General features: G+C 33.8%; 3 protein-coding genes across 3 annotated transcripts; 2 read left to right on the plus strand and 1 right to left on the minus strand.

Annotated features, from left to right (window-relative positions):
- Positions 1–8,250: 8,250 nt before the first annotated feature.
- LOC119642883 (succinate dehydrogenase cytochrome b560 subunit, mitochondrial-like) lies at positions 8,251–9,089 on the minus strand. The gene is made up of 2 exons (XM_038042184.1): positions 9,001–9,089; positions 8,251–8,948 (listed from the first exon to the last, which is right to left on the minus strand). Coding segments are annotated over exons 1-2 (522 nt in total). The 5' UTR covers positions 9,003–9,089; the 3' UTR covers positions 8,251–8,428.
- An 836-nt stretch (positions 9,090–9,925) lies between these two features.
- Positions 9,926–10,957, plus strand: LOC119642879 (translationally-controlled tumor protein homolog). The gene has a single exon (XM_038042182.1). The coding sequence runs from the start codon at positions 10,072–10,074 to the stop codon at positions 10,588–10,590; it is 519 nt and encodes a 172-aa protein (XP_037898110.1). The 5' UTR covers positions 9,926–10,071; the 3' UTR covers positions 10,591–10,957.
- A 2,990-nt stretch (positions 10,958–13,947) lies between these two features.
- Positions 13,948–15,489, plus strand: LOC119642887 (NAD-dependent histone deacetylase sirtuin-1-like). Its single transcript, XM_038042187.1, has 3 exons — positions 13,948–13,991; positions 14,257–14,655; positions 14,892–15,489. Exons 1-3 carry the CDS (start codon positions 13,948–13,950, stop codon positions 15,487–15,489), a joined length of 1,041 nt encoding a protein of 346 aa, XP_037898115.1.
- The last annotated feature ends 5,429 nt before the right edge of the window (positions 15,490–20,918 follow it).

The following is a 20,918-nucleotide window of genomic DNA, read 5'->3' on the forward strand; positions in this document are numbered from 1 at the left end:
AAATAAAGTCCAGAAGTTCATATAAAAATAATGGATTTCTTTTTCCCCAAACTAATAGTTAAACTATCTAGGGTCTTTTGTACGTTACAGGGTAGTTTAGCAGTGTTCTCGCGGTAAAAATTTGGTGGATTTGAGGCAAAATACTTTTGGAACCGTGTGGTTACTAAATTAGGGCCCCGATCGCATATTTCTAAGCTGGTGATAATCAGTAGGAGGCAAGTCTGAAGAATAAGCCGCAAGCCAAGGAATTTTCCAGCCCCAGTGGAAGATTACTTCCTACGTTGCCTCTGCTGCAGGGGAACGAGCCTTGAAACGGAATCACTTTTCGACTTCCTTTGCCCGTAAATGATCTCTTTTTCTCAAGCACGCAACTTAATTTGGGTAGTTGGACTTAATAGCATTCATGTGTAACAGTTTCAACAGGCTTTAGAATTTCGCAGTAAAAAATTCCTTTGCAACCTACCCGCTTTCTCGCTAATACCAAAATTGCTTATGCCCAAAATAGAGAAGAAAAGTAGAGCAATTTTTTAAAGCAGTCAATTCGAAGGCAGAGAACCTGAAAAACAATAAAAATGAGTTCGTAATTGTACGAAGAAAGACGGACGTAGGAACTTCTGAACTAAATGGAGATTTTAGACTCATAAGTAAATGTCGCAACATATGTACACTAACATTCGGCAGCGTTATCAATAATAACGGAAAATAAAAATCGGCTTTAAAGCGAACTGAAATTTTTTAACTTGTACTCAAAGAATTTCAATAGAAACCCATTACGATACCCAGACTAATGTTTGAGTAATAAGAAGACAATGCAAATGGTTCGCAGAAATTCATTTGAGAATAAGAGAATTAAATTTGTTTTACATTCATGTAAAAGCAAAAATGAAATTTTTGTTCAATGAAATACTTAGCGGGCACCAAACACGCACTTCCACGAAGCTGTAACGCATAACACAAAAATTTGAACTTTTAACTGTAGAGGAATATACACTCATTCATGCAAAAACACACTTAAGCCGAATAATTTGAAGTTTCGTACGTACATTCGAATACTGTGAATAAATAGACAAATGCAGTCAATGCAGCCGACACGACAGCAATTGATAGTTTAAAAACAGCCTAATAATATTACTATTGACCTCAAATTTTCAAAATTTTCTATTGTTGTATTCCTTACACAAACATGTAGACGGCATTAGGGGAACATTGATTGTATGCTTTTAAGCTGCCAAGTGTTTGCCTTGTGGATGCATGAAGGGTAGGAAACGGAATGTATTTTTCAAACCACAAAAATTCAGTAAAACATTTGTAGTAAGCATTCTAAATTAAATTGAATTGAAATGAACTGAATAGAATTGGTTTCGTTAGAGAGAAAATCACTTGAAACTAGAGCAAAGTATTAAACGCAATCAAATACCGAGGAGAGGTAAACAAATAAGGGAAAGGGAAATATAAGTGATCATATGGAGCATATTAAATAAATAATAAACCAGCAAGTAGGCGAATGCATTCATACACCAAACAAATAAACATACGTGTGCATACACTTACTTGTGCACGCCAAAAGATACGCAACAATGCCGCCGGCATTAATTCAAACTCAATATATACGTTAAGTACAATTATGATTGCTATTGAGCAACGATTACTGTCGCTTCAATTATTGGGAGTTAAAAATACTCCACAAAGATTTCTAAAAAAAATGGTTTTAAAACCTCACACACACGTGCATTCAAATATGTGTGAATACACGGTTCGTAAGGGATTTTAATTTAAATCACTCAACAGTGTAGGAAAATGAGTAGGCGTTGTTTTCTTCCTTTTTTTTTAAAGAAATGTGCGCGGTTTTATTGCGGACTCATACGAACGGATGGATACCTGTTTATCTTCTTTTCCGACACATCTTTAAATTACGGTTAGTCACTTCCGGATGCATAGACATCTTGTAAGAAACAACAAAAGGCATTAACCGACTCACAACGAAGGATGATGGTCCAACGTGAACTCAACAGAAAAAGAGGATACCAATACCTTTCTTCTACCCTATTAAACGGTTTATAAGCAGCTTTTACGCACATATAATTTTAAATTCCCGACTGTTCAACATCCTCAGCGTACCAATCGTCAATTTCACTTAAATCATTTGCTATAAATAAAATTACGAGAAAACATTCATTGCGTCTTGCCTAGACTTGGCTTGGCATCTTCCTGTTTCTCGGCCTGGCGTCTTCCTGCTTTTTCTATGTAACAACATCTTTTAAACGGATATCCGTTCGGTTCGGAAAACAAGTACCGTTCGTTTAAAACGGGTGCAAAAATTATAATCGTAATTACGAAAGCAACTGCTTGAGTGGATTTACAACGCAAACGCAACGCAAGAGATTCACTGCTGATTAAACAGTGTCCGTGCGTCTTGCCATCGTCAGTTAAAGGAAGTGGCGTATATCGAAAAGTAAACAACTCGTAAATGCTATATATTCTTCGAGGGAAACCACTGTAAATTTAAAAAAAAAAGTTTTTTTTGTATGTTGGCTTAATGGATGCTTTAACTAGATGCTTTCTTTACGGGTTGTGAAAAAAAATTGTTTTCTTAAAATTTTTCACTCTTCCCCTAACACTCAGAAAAGAGCGCCCACGTTAATTGAATATTTGTTAGGAAGTTTCAGCACAATGTCTTACCTGTTGGTTTATAATTTTTCTAATACACTCGCAAAAGCGTTTAAAAAGTGATTATATTTATTTAAAGGCATTTCAAAACAAATGCGTCGCTGTAGCTTCATCGTGAAGACCGTTTGTTTATGGTAAATAAGCAGTAGACTTTTGTCAATCATCAAGTACCAAAAATAAATATAAATATTCATAAAGTTGGAATGGACCGTCCTCCGGAGTTTTACTTTACTTTTTCAACTCCTTTTGAAATTAAGTTCGTACCGCTGAATTCCGATTTTCAGGATAATGTATATATATATATATATATATCCTTGGAGATACATTTACAAAATATTTAGATGAACTTAGTTCTTTATCCGGTCTTGCCCGTTAGAATATTGCAATTCGGCTCTCTTGGCTCAACTCTCTCGACCAACTCTCTCTTGGCTTCCGCAATTATTTTGCTTATATACCCTTTTACAAGCAGGCTAACATTACTTAAACTCATCGCGACATTTTTAATCATTAATCTTTTTTCCCGCTAAATTGTCTGCCAATTGTTGTTAATATTTTCGCCACTCGCCGGCTGTGAGTAATTTTTTGTGAGTTATGTATGGCTTTCATTATTCGATATATATTTCGAAAAGATAATGGGAAAATACGGGGCAAATTTGATGTTTATTTATTTATAATGACCCAATCAATAAGAAAATCATACATAAGTAAAAACAAAATTGTGTAAAACTTTTGATAAAATAAAATTAAGCAAAAATTCACATTTTCGCTTCTTAGAAAAATTTTGAATTACGAACTTGAACTTTGAGCATGTATCACTTTATTTTTATTTTATACAATATATTAATACGTTAACATATGAATTTACTTATTAAGGATGCATAATATTTTAAATCCTTGTTTCATTTTATATAAATAAAAACTAACTCTTTAATTTTCACAAAACATCTTAAAACGGATTTATTGTTTATACTTTTTATGTCAATACAATTCAATTTTAAAGCGCAGAAGATATGCCAGTTATTATTTCTCCACTTCCTCGCCTCAATTGCCAGGCCTGTAGCCAATCTTGTCAAAATAACTAACCACCTTTCAATTGCTTTTTGAAGCGTTCTTCATCTTGTGCGGGCTTACGAAAATAAATGAGGGGGCCGTCTACGCATCCAGTCACTTCGATAAATATTAGGAATATTTGAATCGTCGTTTGTTCTACAACGCTTACACCCTGCAGACCGCAGCAAATCCAAAGTAAAATCTAAACGGATTACTGGAGCCATAAAAGTTCTCTTTATACCGTCACTCATTGTCACTTTTTCTTTTGACACAAGAAACTTCTGCAAATGTCTAAATGTATATGTGTATTTACGTTGTTGACAGATGCGTAATATCATTTGCTTACGCATACCGTAACGTAAGAGAATTTGAAGTTTCGAGTACGTTTTATTAGAACCCTTTTCCGCCACTCTTTATGCTCCTCTACTGTCAAATGACGTAATATAAGGAAAGCATCCATTCCGCCTGATTTACTTGTATTTCTCAACATTACTTGATTATTTAACAACAACATTTTACACACCTTTTTTATATCCCACATCACGTGTGATACAGTGTGCATTAAGTTAGTACGAACATGCCAAATAAACCTAATTGTTAATGTTTTTGTGATGAATATTTGTTTATGATGGTAATTATATAAAAAAATTAAGTGGACCTGACTGAAACTACATGGGTTTTTTTTTCGCGCCACTTGATTTAAGATTTCCCATGAGCAATAAGTCCTTCGAAAACAGAGTTACTTTTTAATATTTTATGATGAAAATTGATTCATTGTAGCATTTCACCAAAATAATTAGCGGTAGTGAACTTGGATCACATAGGTCTATTTTTTTTGGATCCCGGCGTATATAGGCGCTATGAGGAAACACCAGCTCCTATATGGGAAGAAAAGCTAACTTTCCAATATATGGGCTTTCATGATAATTACGGCTTTCTATGAAAATAATATGTACTTTTTGGAGTATTATTACCAAAACGCGCGAATAACTGTACTTGGTGAAGTGGTGTAGGGTCTGTTCTTACTTGTGTTTGTTTTGCTACGTAAAATGGGTTAAACCATTTGACAATAGCACCAACATATCAAATGGAATGATCAGTTTTTATTATTTGTTGCTACGTTACGATTTATCAACGATAGAGGCAGCATATGATGATGTATGGAAAGATTGATGACACACAATTGATTATAAGCTTTGTCGAATTAAGGATACTAATTAGACAATTGGAGTAAAAAGCGAAAAAAGAGTTAGCTTCAACAACTTTAAAACTTTAATTTGGCTGCAGCTGCCTGTAAGTAAACAATTTTCTTCGCAATTTATTTTATTTTCAATTTGCAGGTGTTTTCTCCTACAAACGCAGCTCTGAACAATCAATACTAACGCAAAGCATGAGAAATTTTGCCTACGTCTGGAAGAGCGTTCCTCGCAGTTACGCATACGTATAGCTAAAAAGGTCGAAACTCGAAACAAAAACCTAGTTAACACTTTACATAATTAATGCCCTGCATCACACAGTTAACGCGCCAGAATGCGCACTTGTCCTTCCCTTTCTTTAGAATTTGACTTCTTAGAAAATCGACTAATTTTCATGAAGGCTTAATTCATCAACTATTGCATTTTCGTAGCAATATAGTCACTTGCACGACCAATTAAACGTATTAAGAATATTTCGATTAACTGACTATTTTCATCAACCATTTTTTATATCAAATTTTTACGTTTGCAAATTTTAAATTTTTCTTGGCAAACCTACACATCCTCAATGTTAAATAATAATAACGTAATAAACGAGCACACTTAAGATGTTCATTTATTTTCTCCTTTTACGATTTCGCTAAAAATCGTAAAAGTACTTAAATGTTGGAGAAATTTCAAATTAAAATTTAATATTTTCTGTAAACATTTTTATGTTATTATCACAATCACAATTAACACAAACTGCTCTAAAATTTACGAGATTGTAGCCATCCGTTATAAATTTCCTCAGGGCCCTACATTACCATATAGCCTTTCAAGCATCAGTGACTCAACCCACTAATTCCCGCATATTGGAACCCTATTTATTGGCCGACGAGTTGTTAGAAAAACCTACGAAAACTTCTCTCAATTAGATTTACTAAACTCTTAAGATGTTTGCAAAGACGTAAACGTATCATAAGATTTAATGTGTTTGTGTGTATCAAGCACAGAGTACTTCAAATAACTTTTCCCACGTATTTACTGCCATAGTAGGCCAGTGACTCCGTACGATTGGTAGTAGATACTCATACATGAATACTTGACTTAATAAATCAAACAATAGCTCAATCCACGGCATCCAACAACAGAAACGAAAAAACTCCTATAATGATTTTTCAATGAGTCTATTGTTTCGCTTTTAAGTGTGTAAAAGGAACAAAAGTTTTGCTCTTCTTTAGGTTTTCTTTTTTTTTTCTCTCTTACTTTATGTGTTGTACATTGTTCAGAAAAGTTTATTGTTGCCTACACTCCGTTTCGATGGGCCAACAACTTTCCTGGAATGTATCTGTGTGCACATCTAAATGCGGTTATATAAGTATGTCTTTAAGTATTTAGATGGATACTTAAACTTAGTTTTTCTTTTGAAAGTATACTAAACAACAGGAAAAAAATTAGAAACAAAATAAATAATCAAACAGGAAGTAAAAAAAATAGAAGAGATAAAACTATAGCAACAATAAGAAAATGTAGCACAGTGCAATAGACAATTTTTAAACTACCCTACCCATTGTTTATTTCAGGCAGGTATGAGTCAAGTTTTGAAATTTTCGCTCTCTCCTTCTGTCTGCCAGCTTATCTTATATTTTTCGCTGTCAGGCACCAGTTTTTAATTAGCCGTCGTCTTAATAGCGGACGCGGCTTCTTATAAGTATTGTTATTGTGTTTTCTTTATTACATTTTAATTATTATTAAGCTGCTTTATTTTGCCTTAACATATTCAAAGTCAAATGATGAACGCGCTAAACAAAGCAAATATTTTCCTTTGACAAGTCACAAGGCATATTTTTGTCCGCGGCTGTGGTGCGTGATTTATTTTGATACCTACGAGTCTTGTTGAGTGATACAAATCTGATATGAAGTCGAAAAAGCTATAAAAAGAAGACACATTATCTTGTCTTTCAATTAGCGTTTAGTCAGAATATAGCTCAAAGTATCAGGAAACTTTCATATTTAACTTTCAATAATTTATTGGAACATATAAGGCAAAAGTTTTTTCGATTCCCGAAATATATGGTTTTAATCCTCAAAGCAGCAAAATACATAACGACAAACACATGACACATGACAAACATGATATAGGCGGTGCTGAAAGGAGTACCTTTGCCGAGGTCGTGTGAAGGCTTGCAAGAAGTATTGGACGAAGATTCCACTTAATCTACTAAAAGCAAATCCATTCTAGCAGTTTCAGAAAATACATTTTTTTTTTTTATTAACTTTAATGATGTATTTTAAAAATGATTTAGAAACTGACTATGGGAAGGAAGGAATTTGAAATGATCCAAAAATGGGATTACTTGAAGGCGGTTTTCTCGAAATAACATTTTTTAAAACGTCAAGAAACAATTCAAGGAGAATCATTCGTTTTTCGAGCTATTTCACAAAATGTTTAAATTAATATTAATTACGTAGCGGATTTCCGTTAAGTTAATTTAGATTATTTATTAAAGAAACATTGCTTTTCTCGCAAATAATTACGCTTTGCCATTCAAATGTGAACCAATCACAATATTCTTGAATATTCATGGTTTATCACTTATAAATAGCATTTTTTCACTTTAAATTTGGGCTGGCCTTTGCTTATTATTTCGTTAATTTTTCTTCCATCCTAAAAAAAATACAGAAAGCACCCTTTTAAGCCGTTATCCCTTAATAGATTGTCACTCATCGAATAGAATAGGGTAATATACCCGGGTGACATCTAACATGTATTTTATATGCATGAAATCACGCGGAAAGCTTTTCAAAACGAAAAAAATCGATTCCGTTGCAATAACTTTAGCGATAACAAATGGCGTCTTAGCCGACGAATATGAAACTTTTGCAATATAAAATAACGTAATAACTCGAAGCCAAACCCGTTTACCAATTAAAAATGTAATACTCTCCCAACAAGACAGTATCTAGCATCACGATGCCAAATCGATCGAATAAAAACGAATATTGCTTGAATCTAAATAACATCAGAACAAATAATAAATAAGTCAAAAGAAAAAAAAGATACATCATTTTACAAGCAATAAAGACCAACAAGAGACTCGGACGACTATGAAAAATATTTTTAATAACACTGATTTTTATCATCATAAACTGGTCTTACACAAAAGTATATGAACGATAGAGAAACGGTTACACCACAAAATGTATCGAAAGGATTGAATACGAGTTAAGAAGTTTATTGTCTTCAATTACTTAGAGATACGCTGACGCTTGCACATAGGCATATGCTTCGCTCACACTTCTATAATTTCTCATTACCCTAATATCCTTTGTTGCCTGGACGATTATCTTATCTCTCCGCATTTTTTACGTTAGCTGATTACATCACACACTTTTTGCACGAATTTATTTTTAGCAAAGGTACATATGCACTTAATAATATTTTCCATATTATATAGAGCAAATTTTACAAGGTAAAATTCATCACAAGCAAGACATTGATTTCTCTCTTAGATAAAATACATTCCATTGCTTTACATCATAGCCAACATGGCGGCTAAAACGAATGACATGCCAACCATTACATAACCAGTTGAATAAACTTCTTTGATTTTCAAAAATCGCCCAGTATCCCAAAGCAAATGACGTACTCCATTTGCGGTGTGGAAGCCCAATGGGAAAGCAAACATAAATTTCAAAAATGTCAAGGTGGCACCACCTAAATGTAGCCCCTCGATTACTGAGGCATAATTGCCAATATCTTGCGGCGATATTAAAGCTGCTAATCCCAACGCCCAAACCCCTGCAGTCAACACCATACCAGTGCCACGATGAGTAACCGACAGCAGTGAGGTTAACTGTGGCTGATAAATGGTTAAGTGAGGCGACATTTCACGTCCTAAACGTGCATTTTTTTCAAAAAACGTCTCTTTTTTTGTTACTGTATCAACCGGTACGATTTTCATAGCTACATGACGGGCGGTATAGGCTTCAGATAGCGATAAGCTTTGGCGAAAAACCGTAGAACGTGTTAAGGAACGTGTAGTAGCATACCTAAAAAACAGAAATCTAAGAAATAGAATATATTTTTAAGGCAAAAACTTACATATTTGTATATTTTTACAAACACTTAGACTTGAAAAATATCTATCCTTTCTCTTAGTTTTCTATAACCAGCTGTCAATAATCATAGTTGCAAAAATTGGTATATTCTTTAACATTGGATTAATTAAGCTGGCAGTGCCTTCCAATTGTTTGTGTTGCAGAGTTACCATTCCATTAGAATTACTTTGAAAGCGCCTTACCAAATGCCCAACTTTACCGACAAAAGGGATTCGATTCTGTTAAATAACAAACCAAATTCCCAACTTTACCGACAAAAGGGATTCGATTCTGTTAAATAACAGACCCAAGGGATTCGATTCTGTTAAATGCAAAGCCGTCGGCTCCTCCTTGTACAGTGTTACGTAGATCCGCAAATCTAGAAATAAAGCCGTCATAAACCTCATATAAGGCGGTTTAATTCTTTAAAAAGGAATAAAAAAGAAACTGCAGAGGTTACGGCGGGTAGGGCCGGTTTTTAAAGCGCTTGTTGAAAGAGTTTTTGCAACAAGCGGCATCTTATTTATAGATTATAAATCCACATACCTCATTATGGTTAGTAAAAGTTTGTAAGTGTTAATTTTTAAATGAACCTCTTATTTAATTGTTTCATAAATTTAAAATGCCTTTGAAACCAAAATATCTTATACAAGATCATTAGTTAAAATTAATTTCAATGACTTCTTATAAAATCAGGTGACTATTAGCATTATTTGAATCCTAGCACCTACAAAACGGGTAATTTTTGTTAATCATAATCTTACTTCGTTATTATAGGTATATAAGCATTGCTTTGGCCCAATCGATCCAATATATTATTTTCTGTTAAATCGTACTTACTTCACACCCTCCTATGTTCCTTATAACATATTGCATTAAATAAGTTAATAGTTTGGCAGCCCTTCTTTTAAATGTCGCCATTACATTTTTCCCGTTTATCTTTCTTCTTTTCTGCTTGCTTGTTGAAATTGAGCCACGTTGGTTGAGGATTCCCGCATTTGTGTGTTCTTTCGGTGACTACTAAAATTTATTTTTGATTTAATTTTTTACAACACGGTAATAGACATCCGAGAGCATGAAAATCTATAAGGATATTATAACTGGTGATGAAATGTTTGCCGATACCTACAAAGTAAAGCTCGTCGATGATGTAATTTATGAAGTTTACGGCAAATTAGTTACCCGTTCAGAAGGTGACATACGAATTGAAGGCTTTAATCCTTCTGCTGAGGAAGCTGATGAGGGAACAGAAACTAGTACTGAAAGTGGAGTTGATGTTGTTCTTAATCATCGATTACAAGAATGTTTTGCATTTGGCGATAAAAAATCTTTCACATTATATCTAAAAGACTATATGAAAAAGGTATTGACTAAATTAGAGGAAAAATCACCGGATCAGGTGGAAGTGTTCAAAACTAACATGAATAAAGTGATGAAGGAGATTTTGGGTCGTTTTAAGGACTTGCAATTCTTTACCGGCGAATCTATGGACTGCGATGGCATGGTAGCAATGTGTGAGTATCGCGATATTGACGGCGTTAGCACGCCTGTGCTTATGTTCTTCAAACACGGACTAGACGAAGAGAAATGCTAAATAGACCAATACTCAAAACAAAAAGAAAACTTGAAGCAGTCGCATTTTTAGTTCCAATTATTTTAATTTTATTTTTTGTGTATTGTAATAGTGTTTGTATGATACTAATCTCCCATACGATTTGGATTATATTAATATATTTTTTTAACTACTCTGAAGAATACTTTGTTTTTTTAACATCTTTGAATATCTACTAAATATTGTACTAAAATAGCAAAAAATGATTTGAAGAAAAAGGAATGAAAAATGTAAATCTTAATTGATATTTATAATATATAAATTACGTATTTATTTTTATTTTTATTGAAAAAGAATGTACAAAGAAAGGGATTAAAAAAGCTTAAGTCAGCCAGTCAGCTAGCAAGCACTATAGTACAGCTTCACATTTCCTAACCTATAACAAAAAAGATTTTCTTTCTTTATCGCTTAAGGATCTGTAAAGCGGGAATAATCCAATTTTTACGCATGTTCAATATCTGTTTAAGTTCAAAATAAAGAAAAAATATTTGCGGACGAATTATATCAAGTCATAAACAAAGGAAAAAAAACGTGACAATTTCTTTCCTGAGTCATTTTTAAGGGTTGGCAGGAATGGATGAAGAAAGCATTCATACAATTTATTAAAAGCAACACAGTGTAACGCATAAGTTCTTTGACCTTTTGCGTTTAGACCTAAAAGATGTCAGTGTATTTGTCGTTTTGATTTACTTTAGCTGTATTATGTCCGGTGGAACACTGGTTACAAATTCAGGCTCTGCTTCGGATTCCTCTGATATTTCTTCGGTGTCTTCCATTGAATTTTTTTTTTTGTTAAGAAGAATTCATGAAAATTTCTTAAGAAATCTATTTATTAAAATGGGAGGAAAAGTTTCTCTTATTGATTGTAGATACAATGCATGTTTGTGCATGTATTGGATTGTGATACATCACGTTAACCTATTTTTGTTGGTTTCCGTTTATTCTGCGCAATGTTAACGTAAATTTAACCTCAAAACGTTTTCACTATGTTAATAGTAACTGCTTAACTTACTGCTAAACATTCAATTAATTATAGAATTTTCTATTCACGTATACACGGCTCTAACTTCAAAAGTGTACGAGACATACAGGACTCTTTTTTCCTTGCTTTTCTACATTCTTTTTTTATGCCGCTTAAAACATTTATTGGTTCGTGAAAGCAGCACTCAGTAAGATGCTTTTTTACTTTAAGCTTCATTTATAAAAAGATTTGCAAACAAAAGACAAAAATGTTATTACCCACCTTCTATTCTTAAGAGTGAAATTTACTTTCTGTACATTGTGTTGTATTACGTTATGTACATTATGTTATATACATTGTGAAGATGACAGGTTTGTGGAGGGTATTTTGATCATAATTCATGCAAGTGTTTACACAAATTAAAAATGCGGTTATAGCCAATTTGAAAATACTGCCAGCTGCAAATATTTTTAGATACGTGATTACCTCCCTGTTTTACGTCAAACTGGTGATTTTTAACGTGTCTGGATTTTAATAGTACATATGTGTGCAAATTATTATTAAATCAAAAATGTGAATTTTAAGGAATTTTTGTGCTTTGAGAGGCTGTAGCTGCGTTTACGTTACAGTGAGCCGTTGGCTGTCCTCCTCTTTAAGCGATATAAGTATAAATATAATTCTAATTTTCCATTTATAACCAAGCTGAACAAAATGCGTGCAAATCCAGTTGTAAAGAAATTAAATACTCTAGAATTTCTACGTGATATATTAATGGAAATAACACCAAAGGATGGCGGTCTACTTTTAGGCTAACTTGTAAAATTAAATAAGTTTTGTTCGCGTATTTTCCAAAACACTTGCATATATTGTGCCGCTTTGAGAATAAGCGTATATTCGTTTTCATTTGTTTTGCATGTATTGTGCCGCTTTGAGAATAAGCGTATACAATTATCAAGAATTTTGCATGTATTGTACGCCTTTAGAAAATGAGCGCATATTCGTTCTTAAACATTCAACAGGCCTTTGTAGAAAAGCCATCGATGCGAGATTAAATTAAGGTTGCATGTGCATTTTCACAGAGATGTATCAACACAACGTTTAGTTTTCTACTCAGTCTCGCACGAGTTCTTATGCAGTGAGGATGTGCTGACGAAATTTTTTCGCAAATATAGCAATATAGCAATGCATTGAGTAAAGGTGTGTGTGCATTTACACAGATGTATAACAATACTTTAACTGCAGTTGACAAGATTCTCATACAGTACCGCTTGAGTTAATAATATGAAGAAAGCCTTTTGTAAAGAGTTTTGAAAATATTTGAAAAGGCGACGATTATCGTTAAGAGTTTTTCTCGGAGATGGCAGGCAAGCGGATAGCGTAACTTATATAAAGGCATGAACATGCTTAAGATTACTCTGTGAAAACAATAACTGCGCTTACTCAACTTAAAAAAGATTACAGAAATGGCTATAAAATGCGACAGCCGGGGACGTGTGGTTACCATTTCACAGACAAGGGCAGAAGAAAAAAAAGAAAAACGAGAAGAAGTAAAAAATCTCAGCCTTTACAGAAGTTGTATTGTTTGGGAAAACCCATTCAAAGTATTTCGCAGTGACGGGAGTGTCTGGCTGTGCCGCTATACATTGAATTTGCAACTAGTGGTTAACCCAAAGAAAGGAGATTTTGGATAAGTCATGGCTTGACAGTAACGCTAGTGGCTGTCAGATCTGTGGCAACAAGTATATATTCTCCGTATGCCATTGACTAACCTGTGGCTGTACTTTCACAGACAACTAGCCACTCTAAAGACATTAATATATCTGCGTAATATATAAACTTAATTAGTTTTACTCACAATCCGAGTTTTTCTTCGTCGTTTAAGGCTCTTTTGCTTCACTTTTATAAAGCATTTTTATCACCGATTTTTGATACTTTAGGATTACTTAATTCAAATTAAAGAAGTAACAGCGAACATTTTTCATTTAATTATTTCTCCGTCCGTATAAAATTCAGGTACAATAAATATTCAGCTGAAGTAAGCGAACCCAAAATTATAGGCGTAGCTGTGACATTGTAATTAAAATTTAAACAAGAAGCACAAAATTAGGAAACTTCCAAACACATATATAAATAAATAAGTAAGAAAAAAGCAGGTACAAAAACACATGCATGTTTAGTGCAGGAAATACAGTCCCACTATATATGCATCAAACTGAGAGTAGAACATTAAACCCACGCAATCAAACGAAAGCTTAGCAATCGATCAAAGTCAAATCATTAAGAGATCGTAATTCGTTTTTGAAAACTAAAAGTCTCGATTTCGGCATAACAACGGCAACAGTTGAATATTACGAAAAGTATATTTAATGGTATGTAAAATGTATTCGATGAGGAGATTCGGTTTTATATATCGTTTAAAACGGTAAGTCGCTTATAATAACTAAAGTTCCTTAAAGAGTGGATGGGAACATTGAATTTTATTTCGTTTAATATATTTGATGAATCAATGTCATCACTTAACATTTCCACCACGTAACCACCTAATGTTTCTTCTCTAGCGAAAGTAAAGTCGTAAGTAATTATCTTTATATGTATGATGGCAGTAACACAGATGTGTCAAAATCTAAATTCCTTTTCGCAACACCAGAATTTTTGATGCAAAAATTAGCTTGATTTGTACGGAATAGAGTGTCGATTTCTGAGTTTCATACAGTTATGGCAAGCGATAAAGATAAATGTGATTTACTGATAGTTATGGGTTCGTCCCTTAAAGTGCGACCGGTAGCTCTTATACCCAGCTCTATACCGGCTAATGTACCACAAATACTTATTAACCGTGAACAGCTGCATCATTTGGAATTCGATGTTGAGCTGCTCGGTGACGGTGATGTCATTATCAACCAAATATGTCATCGTTTGGGGGAAGATTGGCAACAAGTTTGTTTCAATGATGAAATTCTAAGCGAAAGCAAAGAATTAATGCCTCTGGATGAGGAGAAAGAAACAGAACTAGATGAATTTAGATGTTTAGCTGCGGAATGTGAAGACGAACATAAATCAAATAATTCCATTGAGCTAACTATGAGGTCATAGATTCGTCTAAAGATAGTGGCATACAAGGAGATGCTTTAAAACAAGCTTTACCTCTGCCTCTCAACACCTTAGGTGATTCTGGAGGAACGCGCAACGGTAATTATTTACAAATTACAAGTACAAGTTCGACTAGCACCATTTCAAGGACTTCGTTGGACAAAATTTGCAAGGAAAGAAATGCAGAAACATCCACAAACAACCCCCAAGAACCATATATATTGAAATGCAGGCCACAACAACCATCTTCACTGCAGCAAAGTGCAGCTGGTCGTTTATTTAAAGGTACTTATTATTGTCACGGCGGTAGCGCTTCTTACGTGTTTCCTGGTGCCACCTGGAATACGGATTCGAATGAAACGATTGAAGACGATCTGGCAGATCAAAAAGTCGAAGAAGAATTTGAGGACTCAGACACAAATCAAGCTCCTTTATCACCTCTAATGACCCCATCAGTAGAAGCTGAAATGGTCAATGCTATAACCAGCACTAAAAGCCATCAACTAACAGCAAACACGATATCAACACCAGCAACTTTTAATAATGTTATAAATGCTAGCAATAATAGAAACAGTGGCACTTGTTTGGCTTTAAATAAACAGAAACGTTATTCAAGCGTCGAAGAACCGAATGTAGAATTAAGTTGTGTCACAGCCCAAGCAAGTAACAGCCAAACCAGTAGCAATAATGATATATACCCACCTTCCAAGAAGCGACGAAACAGCAAAGAGTTGTTAATCGTTGGTAATGAATTCAATGAGCAAATCAACAATATCAGTGCCCAAGACAATCCTAACTTAGAATGTAGTCTTAGCTATAATAAACTTTAAAATTCTTTTGTTTTCTCAGACATTTAGCTCAATAGTTTCAGAAAATGTCGTGCACCTACACCATTTAATTCATATTAATCGTAAAAAGAGGTGAAAACCGTTTTTCTTCCTCGTTGATTGAAATGTTAAAAATTGGCTCTCATTGCAAACAAAAAAATATTCAATTGTTGCGTTACATGGGGACAATTCTTTTTTTTCGCCTCACAAAAGCCCTATGTATCTTTTTTTATTGGTACGCGCTTTCTCCTTTATATTATTTTTTAGCTTTCATTGGTGTTTTTAAGTAAATATTTTTGCCTTTTTTAAACAGTTATTTTATTTGAGATTGTTGCATTGCTTGGAATGTTGGAGTTTCTTTTCAATTTTTCCAACTTTTTTTTTACCGCAAATTTTTTCGCTTTTCTTTTTTTTGATTTTCTTTTGTGTAACGTCTTTCATAGTAGAATTTATTTTGGGCGAAGATTGTAATGAAGATTATATTATAGAAAGTGTCGTTCTTTTCATTAATTGAAAACTTGAAACCCGTAGTTGAAAAGATTATTTATTGACTAATAGAATAGAAGATTATTTATTGCAGAATAGATTAGTGAACAATGATTAGATTGATTCCGCCACTTGCACTTATCATGGAGTTCATGTAGATCTCCATTCTCCATAAATCACTCAAAGTGACACAAAAGCGGAAAATATGATTGTATATTCTTGTGGATCTGGCGATAGGTGTTCACACTATAATTTCTTCAGAATTTGTTTCCACTCTTTGCTTTCCATTAATTGAGAAGCGATAACCTTTGAAACCTAAAGTTAAAAATTAGTGAGAAGATAAAAATCCGGATCAAAATGAAATCTATTCCTTTATCAATTGCAACTGATAGATTCCATTTACACAAAGGCTTGCAAAGGCTTTCCAAACGTCAACTGAGCCCCCCGAACAATCTACAATTGTTGTAATCTTTATTTCTGTAATGATTTCAATGTCGTTAGGCGCTTTAAAAATTGAAAACTTAACGTATGAAAAATTACAATTTATCTTTTGTATGTTTGGTTTGTTTGCTTTTTGGCAAATGTGGCATTGTTTTATATAATTTTTTATCATCTTAAACATATTGTGCCAGATGTATTTTTGGCTTATTTTTTTGGAATGTACTCCGAAATGTCCTGAGTGTGGTCAAGTGACTTAATGCATAGTCTAAGAAATTTAACTTGTTTAGTTTTGATGTAAATTTTTCAATAGCGCATCGAAATGGTCTGGATATTCATTGCATCTCACACGTGTGCAGTTTAATTCCTTAATATCTTCAATTATAACATCTTTTATACCGCTTTCGAATTTGAATTCTAATTTTCCTGTGTTCTTAATGTCATTTATTGACGTGCATTCCCACATATTTACTTGTTCATTGTTTGTGTTGCCTTTTGCCGATTTTCTTCTGGTTATTACTATCCGTTCTTGGTCTTTTTCTCTGGATAATGAAATCATCTCTTTTAATATATCAGAATTTATATTTATCCTTGATAAGGCGTCAGCGTTAGTGAACTGTGAACTGTGTTGGCATCACTTTTTTTGCTATCAGTGTGTATGTACACATTGCAACAGCCTAACCTATTGCATCATCCTATATCATTAGGCATGCTCAATGTTCTTATGCATATATTGCATCAGCCAATTTCAATATGTACATTTTGAACATTTCTCCTTGTTTAAAATTAGAAATTAAAATTTTTTTAAATGTTTCAATGTGTAATTTAATAATTTATTTTGTTTGGAAAGCACTTCCTTGCTATTTCGTGAAGCTTTGACATATTTTCTAAGTGAGACTTTTTTATGCGGTCCCACTCTACCGCATAAAAAAAATTTTCTTTAATATGCTGTGAAAAATTATTTCTTATAGCTATTTATGAAATTTTTGAATATTTTTTTTTGTGCGGTTTTTTTTCTGCGGTCCCTATATCCGCACAAAAACAGGTTTGACTGTATTGAGAAGTGTCAACAAACATACTTCGTATATTTGTAGGCTTACATCATTTGTAGGCTGAAAAGCCAGACTTGAAAATGTTACATCATTTGTAGGCTGAAAGAGTGAAGTTTGAAAATGAATATTCTCTCCGTCTGTTTTCATTAGCACTCACGAAATAAATTGTACTTGAAAGCCAGCAACCAACGAAAATTAGTTTCCTTGAACCCTCAAGGGATATACGCTTATTGAGATTTGGGTGTTACATGCGTTATGTAAAAGCAAAATGAGTACACCTCCTTCCTTCAGTGGTAGGTATAAAAAAAAATAATTCTATAATAAAATAAAAGAAATGTTTTGTTTATAAGATAATCTGTGAATACATATATATATATTTTTTTGCTTTTATTTTTTTTTATGCCTTCTTATCTCAAAAAGGAAAAATTAATAACTGCATTCTTACTGTTGTCGCGTCCAGGAACTATTGCACTGTATGCAAAAGTGCGGCTAGATATGAGCATGAGTATGCATGGGTCAATGAAAGTATGAGTTCAAAGGTAATATAAATGATGTGAATTCAAATATGGGAGGATTTATATCGTGTGAATATAATATAACGAAAGTACAAGTAAAAACTTACCACACATTACCAGAGCCAACGAAATAAATACATGGCCCGACATTTTGTTCGAAATTCAAAATAAGAGATTATCATTTATCTATTTATTTTATTAACACTGCACAAAACTCAAACTTAAACATGGAGGAAAAGGGCCTCTAACATCAAAGGCCATCGGCTCCCCAAAGTAACAGTGGTGTGCTTCATATACATATGTGCTAAATGTAAATATGTTAAACAGTTGTATGTATTATTTATCAGTTAGTCAACAATCAAGTTAGTCAACGGAACAAGTTTGCATTTTATAACTATTTTCTATAGTTCTCGAAGAGAATAGTTCAAACTGATCATTTCGTAATGTTATTCTTTCCTTACCTTTTATCACATTTGTCGTATTTCAAAAAAAAGCTTTACTTTTGTGGTAGGTCAGTCAGTAGAGACATAAGACTTACCGATTGGGCGCACATCCACTAGGTTTTCTTTTGGCCGTCGTCGTCTTGCGCCGGTAGGAGACATCCTGTAGGTGTTGTTCATTTAAATTCATCATCCATTTTACGTTTCCGAAGTTATATGCAACACACTGCTGATTGAGGTATGGATCAAATTTTCTCCTTATTTATTGCGTGTACCTTGGCATTATTTGTTGAATCCAATATTTACATAACTAACTGGCTAGAGGCGTAATAACCGCACATAGCTATATGGGAAATAGCGTCGCGTTCTCAATAGTAGTAAGATGATATAGACAAATAATGTTTGGACTACGTATGGTACGAATTGAGAGTAGGCCTCTGTGTAATTTCTACTAGCTTAAGACGGAACTCGGAGGAAATACATAAGGTTTTTAAAAGAAGAAAATTAATTTTCCTAAATTTGGGTCCCGTTGGTTTACGTTTTGGTTTCTCTTCCATAAAAGGCCTCCCACGGAAATTATGCCCTTCGATCGAAACCCAAGGTATAATTGTTGAGATTTCATCATGAAAATCTAAACGAAGAATTGTAATGTGGTGTAGTTTGTCTAATCGGTCGGCTTTGTTTAACTATTATGCTCTTGTTTGTTTTCTATTAACTACGTATAATTATGCATTTTTTTCAAGACATTAGTACAGTAAACCCAGTTTCCCATGCATTTATTATAACAACAACAACAACAATTGGTTTTAAACAAAATAATGTAATTAAAAATAAATAAACGTTTTCGATAATAGTGCTTTTCACTTACTTTGATACCAAAAAGTTCAAGTCACATGTTTACAGTGCACGTTTAATAATTTATATAAATTTTTGAAAAGTTTTAATTTCTTAAATATATTCGAACATTAAATTATTATTCTCAATCTGACCAAATTCAATTAGTCTCAATCCGATCAAGTTCAAACAGGCTCTCAATCCGACCAATTCAAACAGGCTCTCAATCTGACCAAATTCAATTATTCTCAATCTATATTAGTATTAGTTAGAGTATTAGTTTTTTTTACTTTAGAGCTATTTTTTGTCTGCTCCTGATGAATTTCAATGAAATCGGGCTAAGTAGGAGAATTTTTATACAAATACATGTTTAATTATTGAGAAGTGGAAACAAATGTGGACGCTTATTCTCAGATGTAGGCAATTTTTATACGCTTATTCTCAGATGTTATTATTATTAGGAGAGCTGGCATATAAAAGGCAGACACAAAATATAGTTTATAAACTGTCTATGGCATGTATTTGTATACCTTACGAAAACGAAAGTAAACCTACGCTCTTTTGTTGAATAAAAAAGTACACAGAACTGCATTTTTTCAGATAAATTTCAGTATATTTTCAAGTTACTTTACTGCTTTACCAATTGAAGTCAAGTCTGGCAACTCTGTCGCGCGGTATAGTCGTCTATATTTTGTTTCGGCAATTAATATTTTAATTTTTTGTTGAATTTCGTGACTATTCTGCCTTATAGTGTTTGAATTTATAACATACTTTTACAAGAAAGTGAGTGAATTCAAAGTAAAAGAAATATTTTTCCTTTACGCTTTGTTTCATTTGATTTTTGCAAACAAATATTTTGAGCTCTGATATAAATCTCTCTTTTTTTTTTGTTTTCTCTCTTTTTTCTCTGTTATTTTTTCGCTGTTTGGAGTTTGTGTTGCTATTGATCTCTCGTTACAGTGTCAACCTAACAGAGAAGTTTTGCACAAATTGGTTGATAAATTTTTATGTTCAGGATTTGTTTTTAGTGGTTTTTGTGTCCGTTCTTCGTAATCCACAACTGTCTTTTTGACTGGACATGGAGTACTTATATACACCTTGTCGGGCGAAATCTTGCCCAGATTCTGATAGATTCGTTTCTTGTTGGCTCTGCGAGCGCTTTGGTCATGCAAAGTATGCCGTTATCCTCGGCCGTGCTGCTGACGCAGTCGCTGACTCGTCTAAAGATGGTCATGTCCTGACTGTAGGCAGCGGGACATTGATTTTTATAAACTTTTCACGGAGACCCGTTATGGTTTCTCGTAATTGAGTAGAAATCTCGGCTCCTTGTGGGAAAAGTTTGAGCTCATTAAGTCTAGGTTTGATGAGTGTCGTGTTATTGGATACTCATCTTCTACTCGTAGCGTAGCGTGTGGGACGGCATCTCTGGCTTTCTCCAAATCTGATTCGTTGGTACAAGTTACCGCTCCCTCTAACTCTAAAATGAACAGTAATGTTTCCGATATTGCTGGTCGGTTGGTAGCAAAACAGTTACAAACAAGCCGGCAAGTCCTTCTGTTTTAAGCTACGCTGAAGTGGCAAGGGTATCTCCGCCCAGAGCCGCCACTCACTCTAATCAAGCGCCATCGCCTAAAAGTAATGAAGAGAAAAACAAATCATCCTCTCCT

This window comes from Glossina fuscipes, unplaced genomic scaffold (genome assembly GCF_014805625.2).
Source record: "Glossina fuscipes isolate IAEA_lab_2018 unplaced genomic scaffold, Yale_Gfus_2 269, whole genome shotgun sequence".
Taxonomy (NCBI): domain Eukaryota; kingdom Metazoa; phylum Arthropoda; class Insecta; order Diptera; family Glossinidae; genus Glossina; species Glossina fuscipes.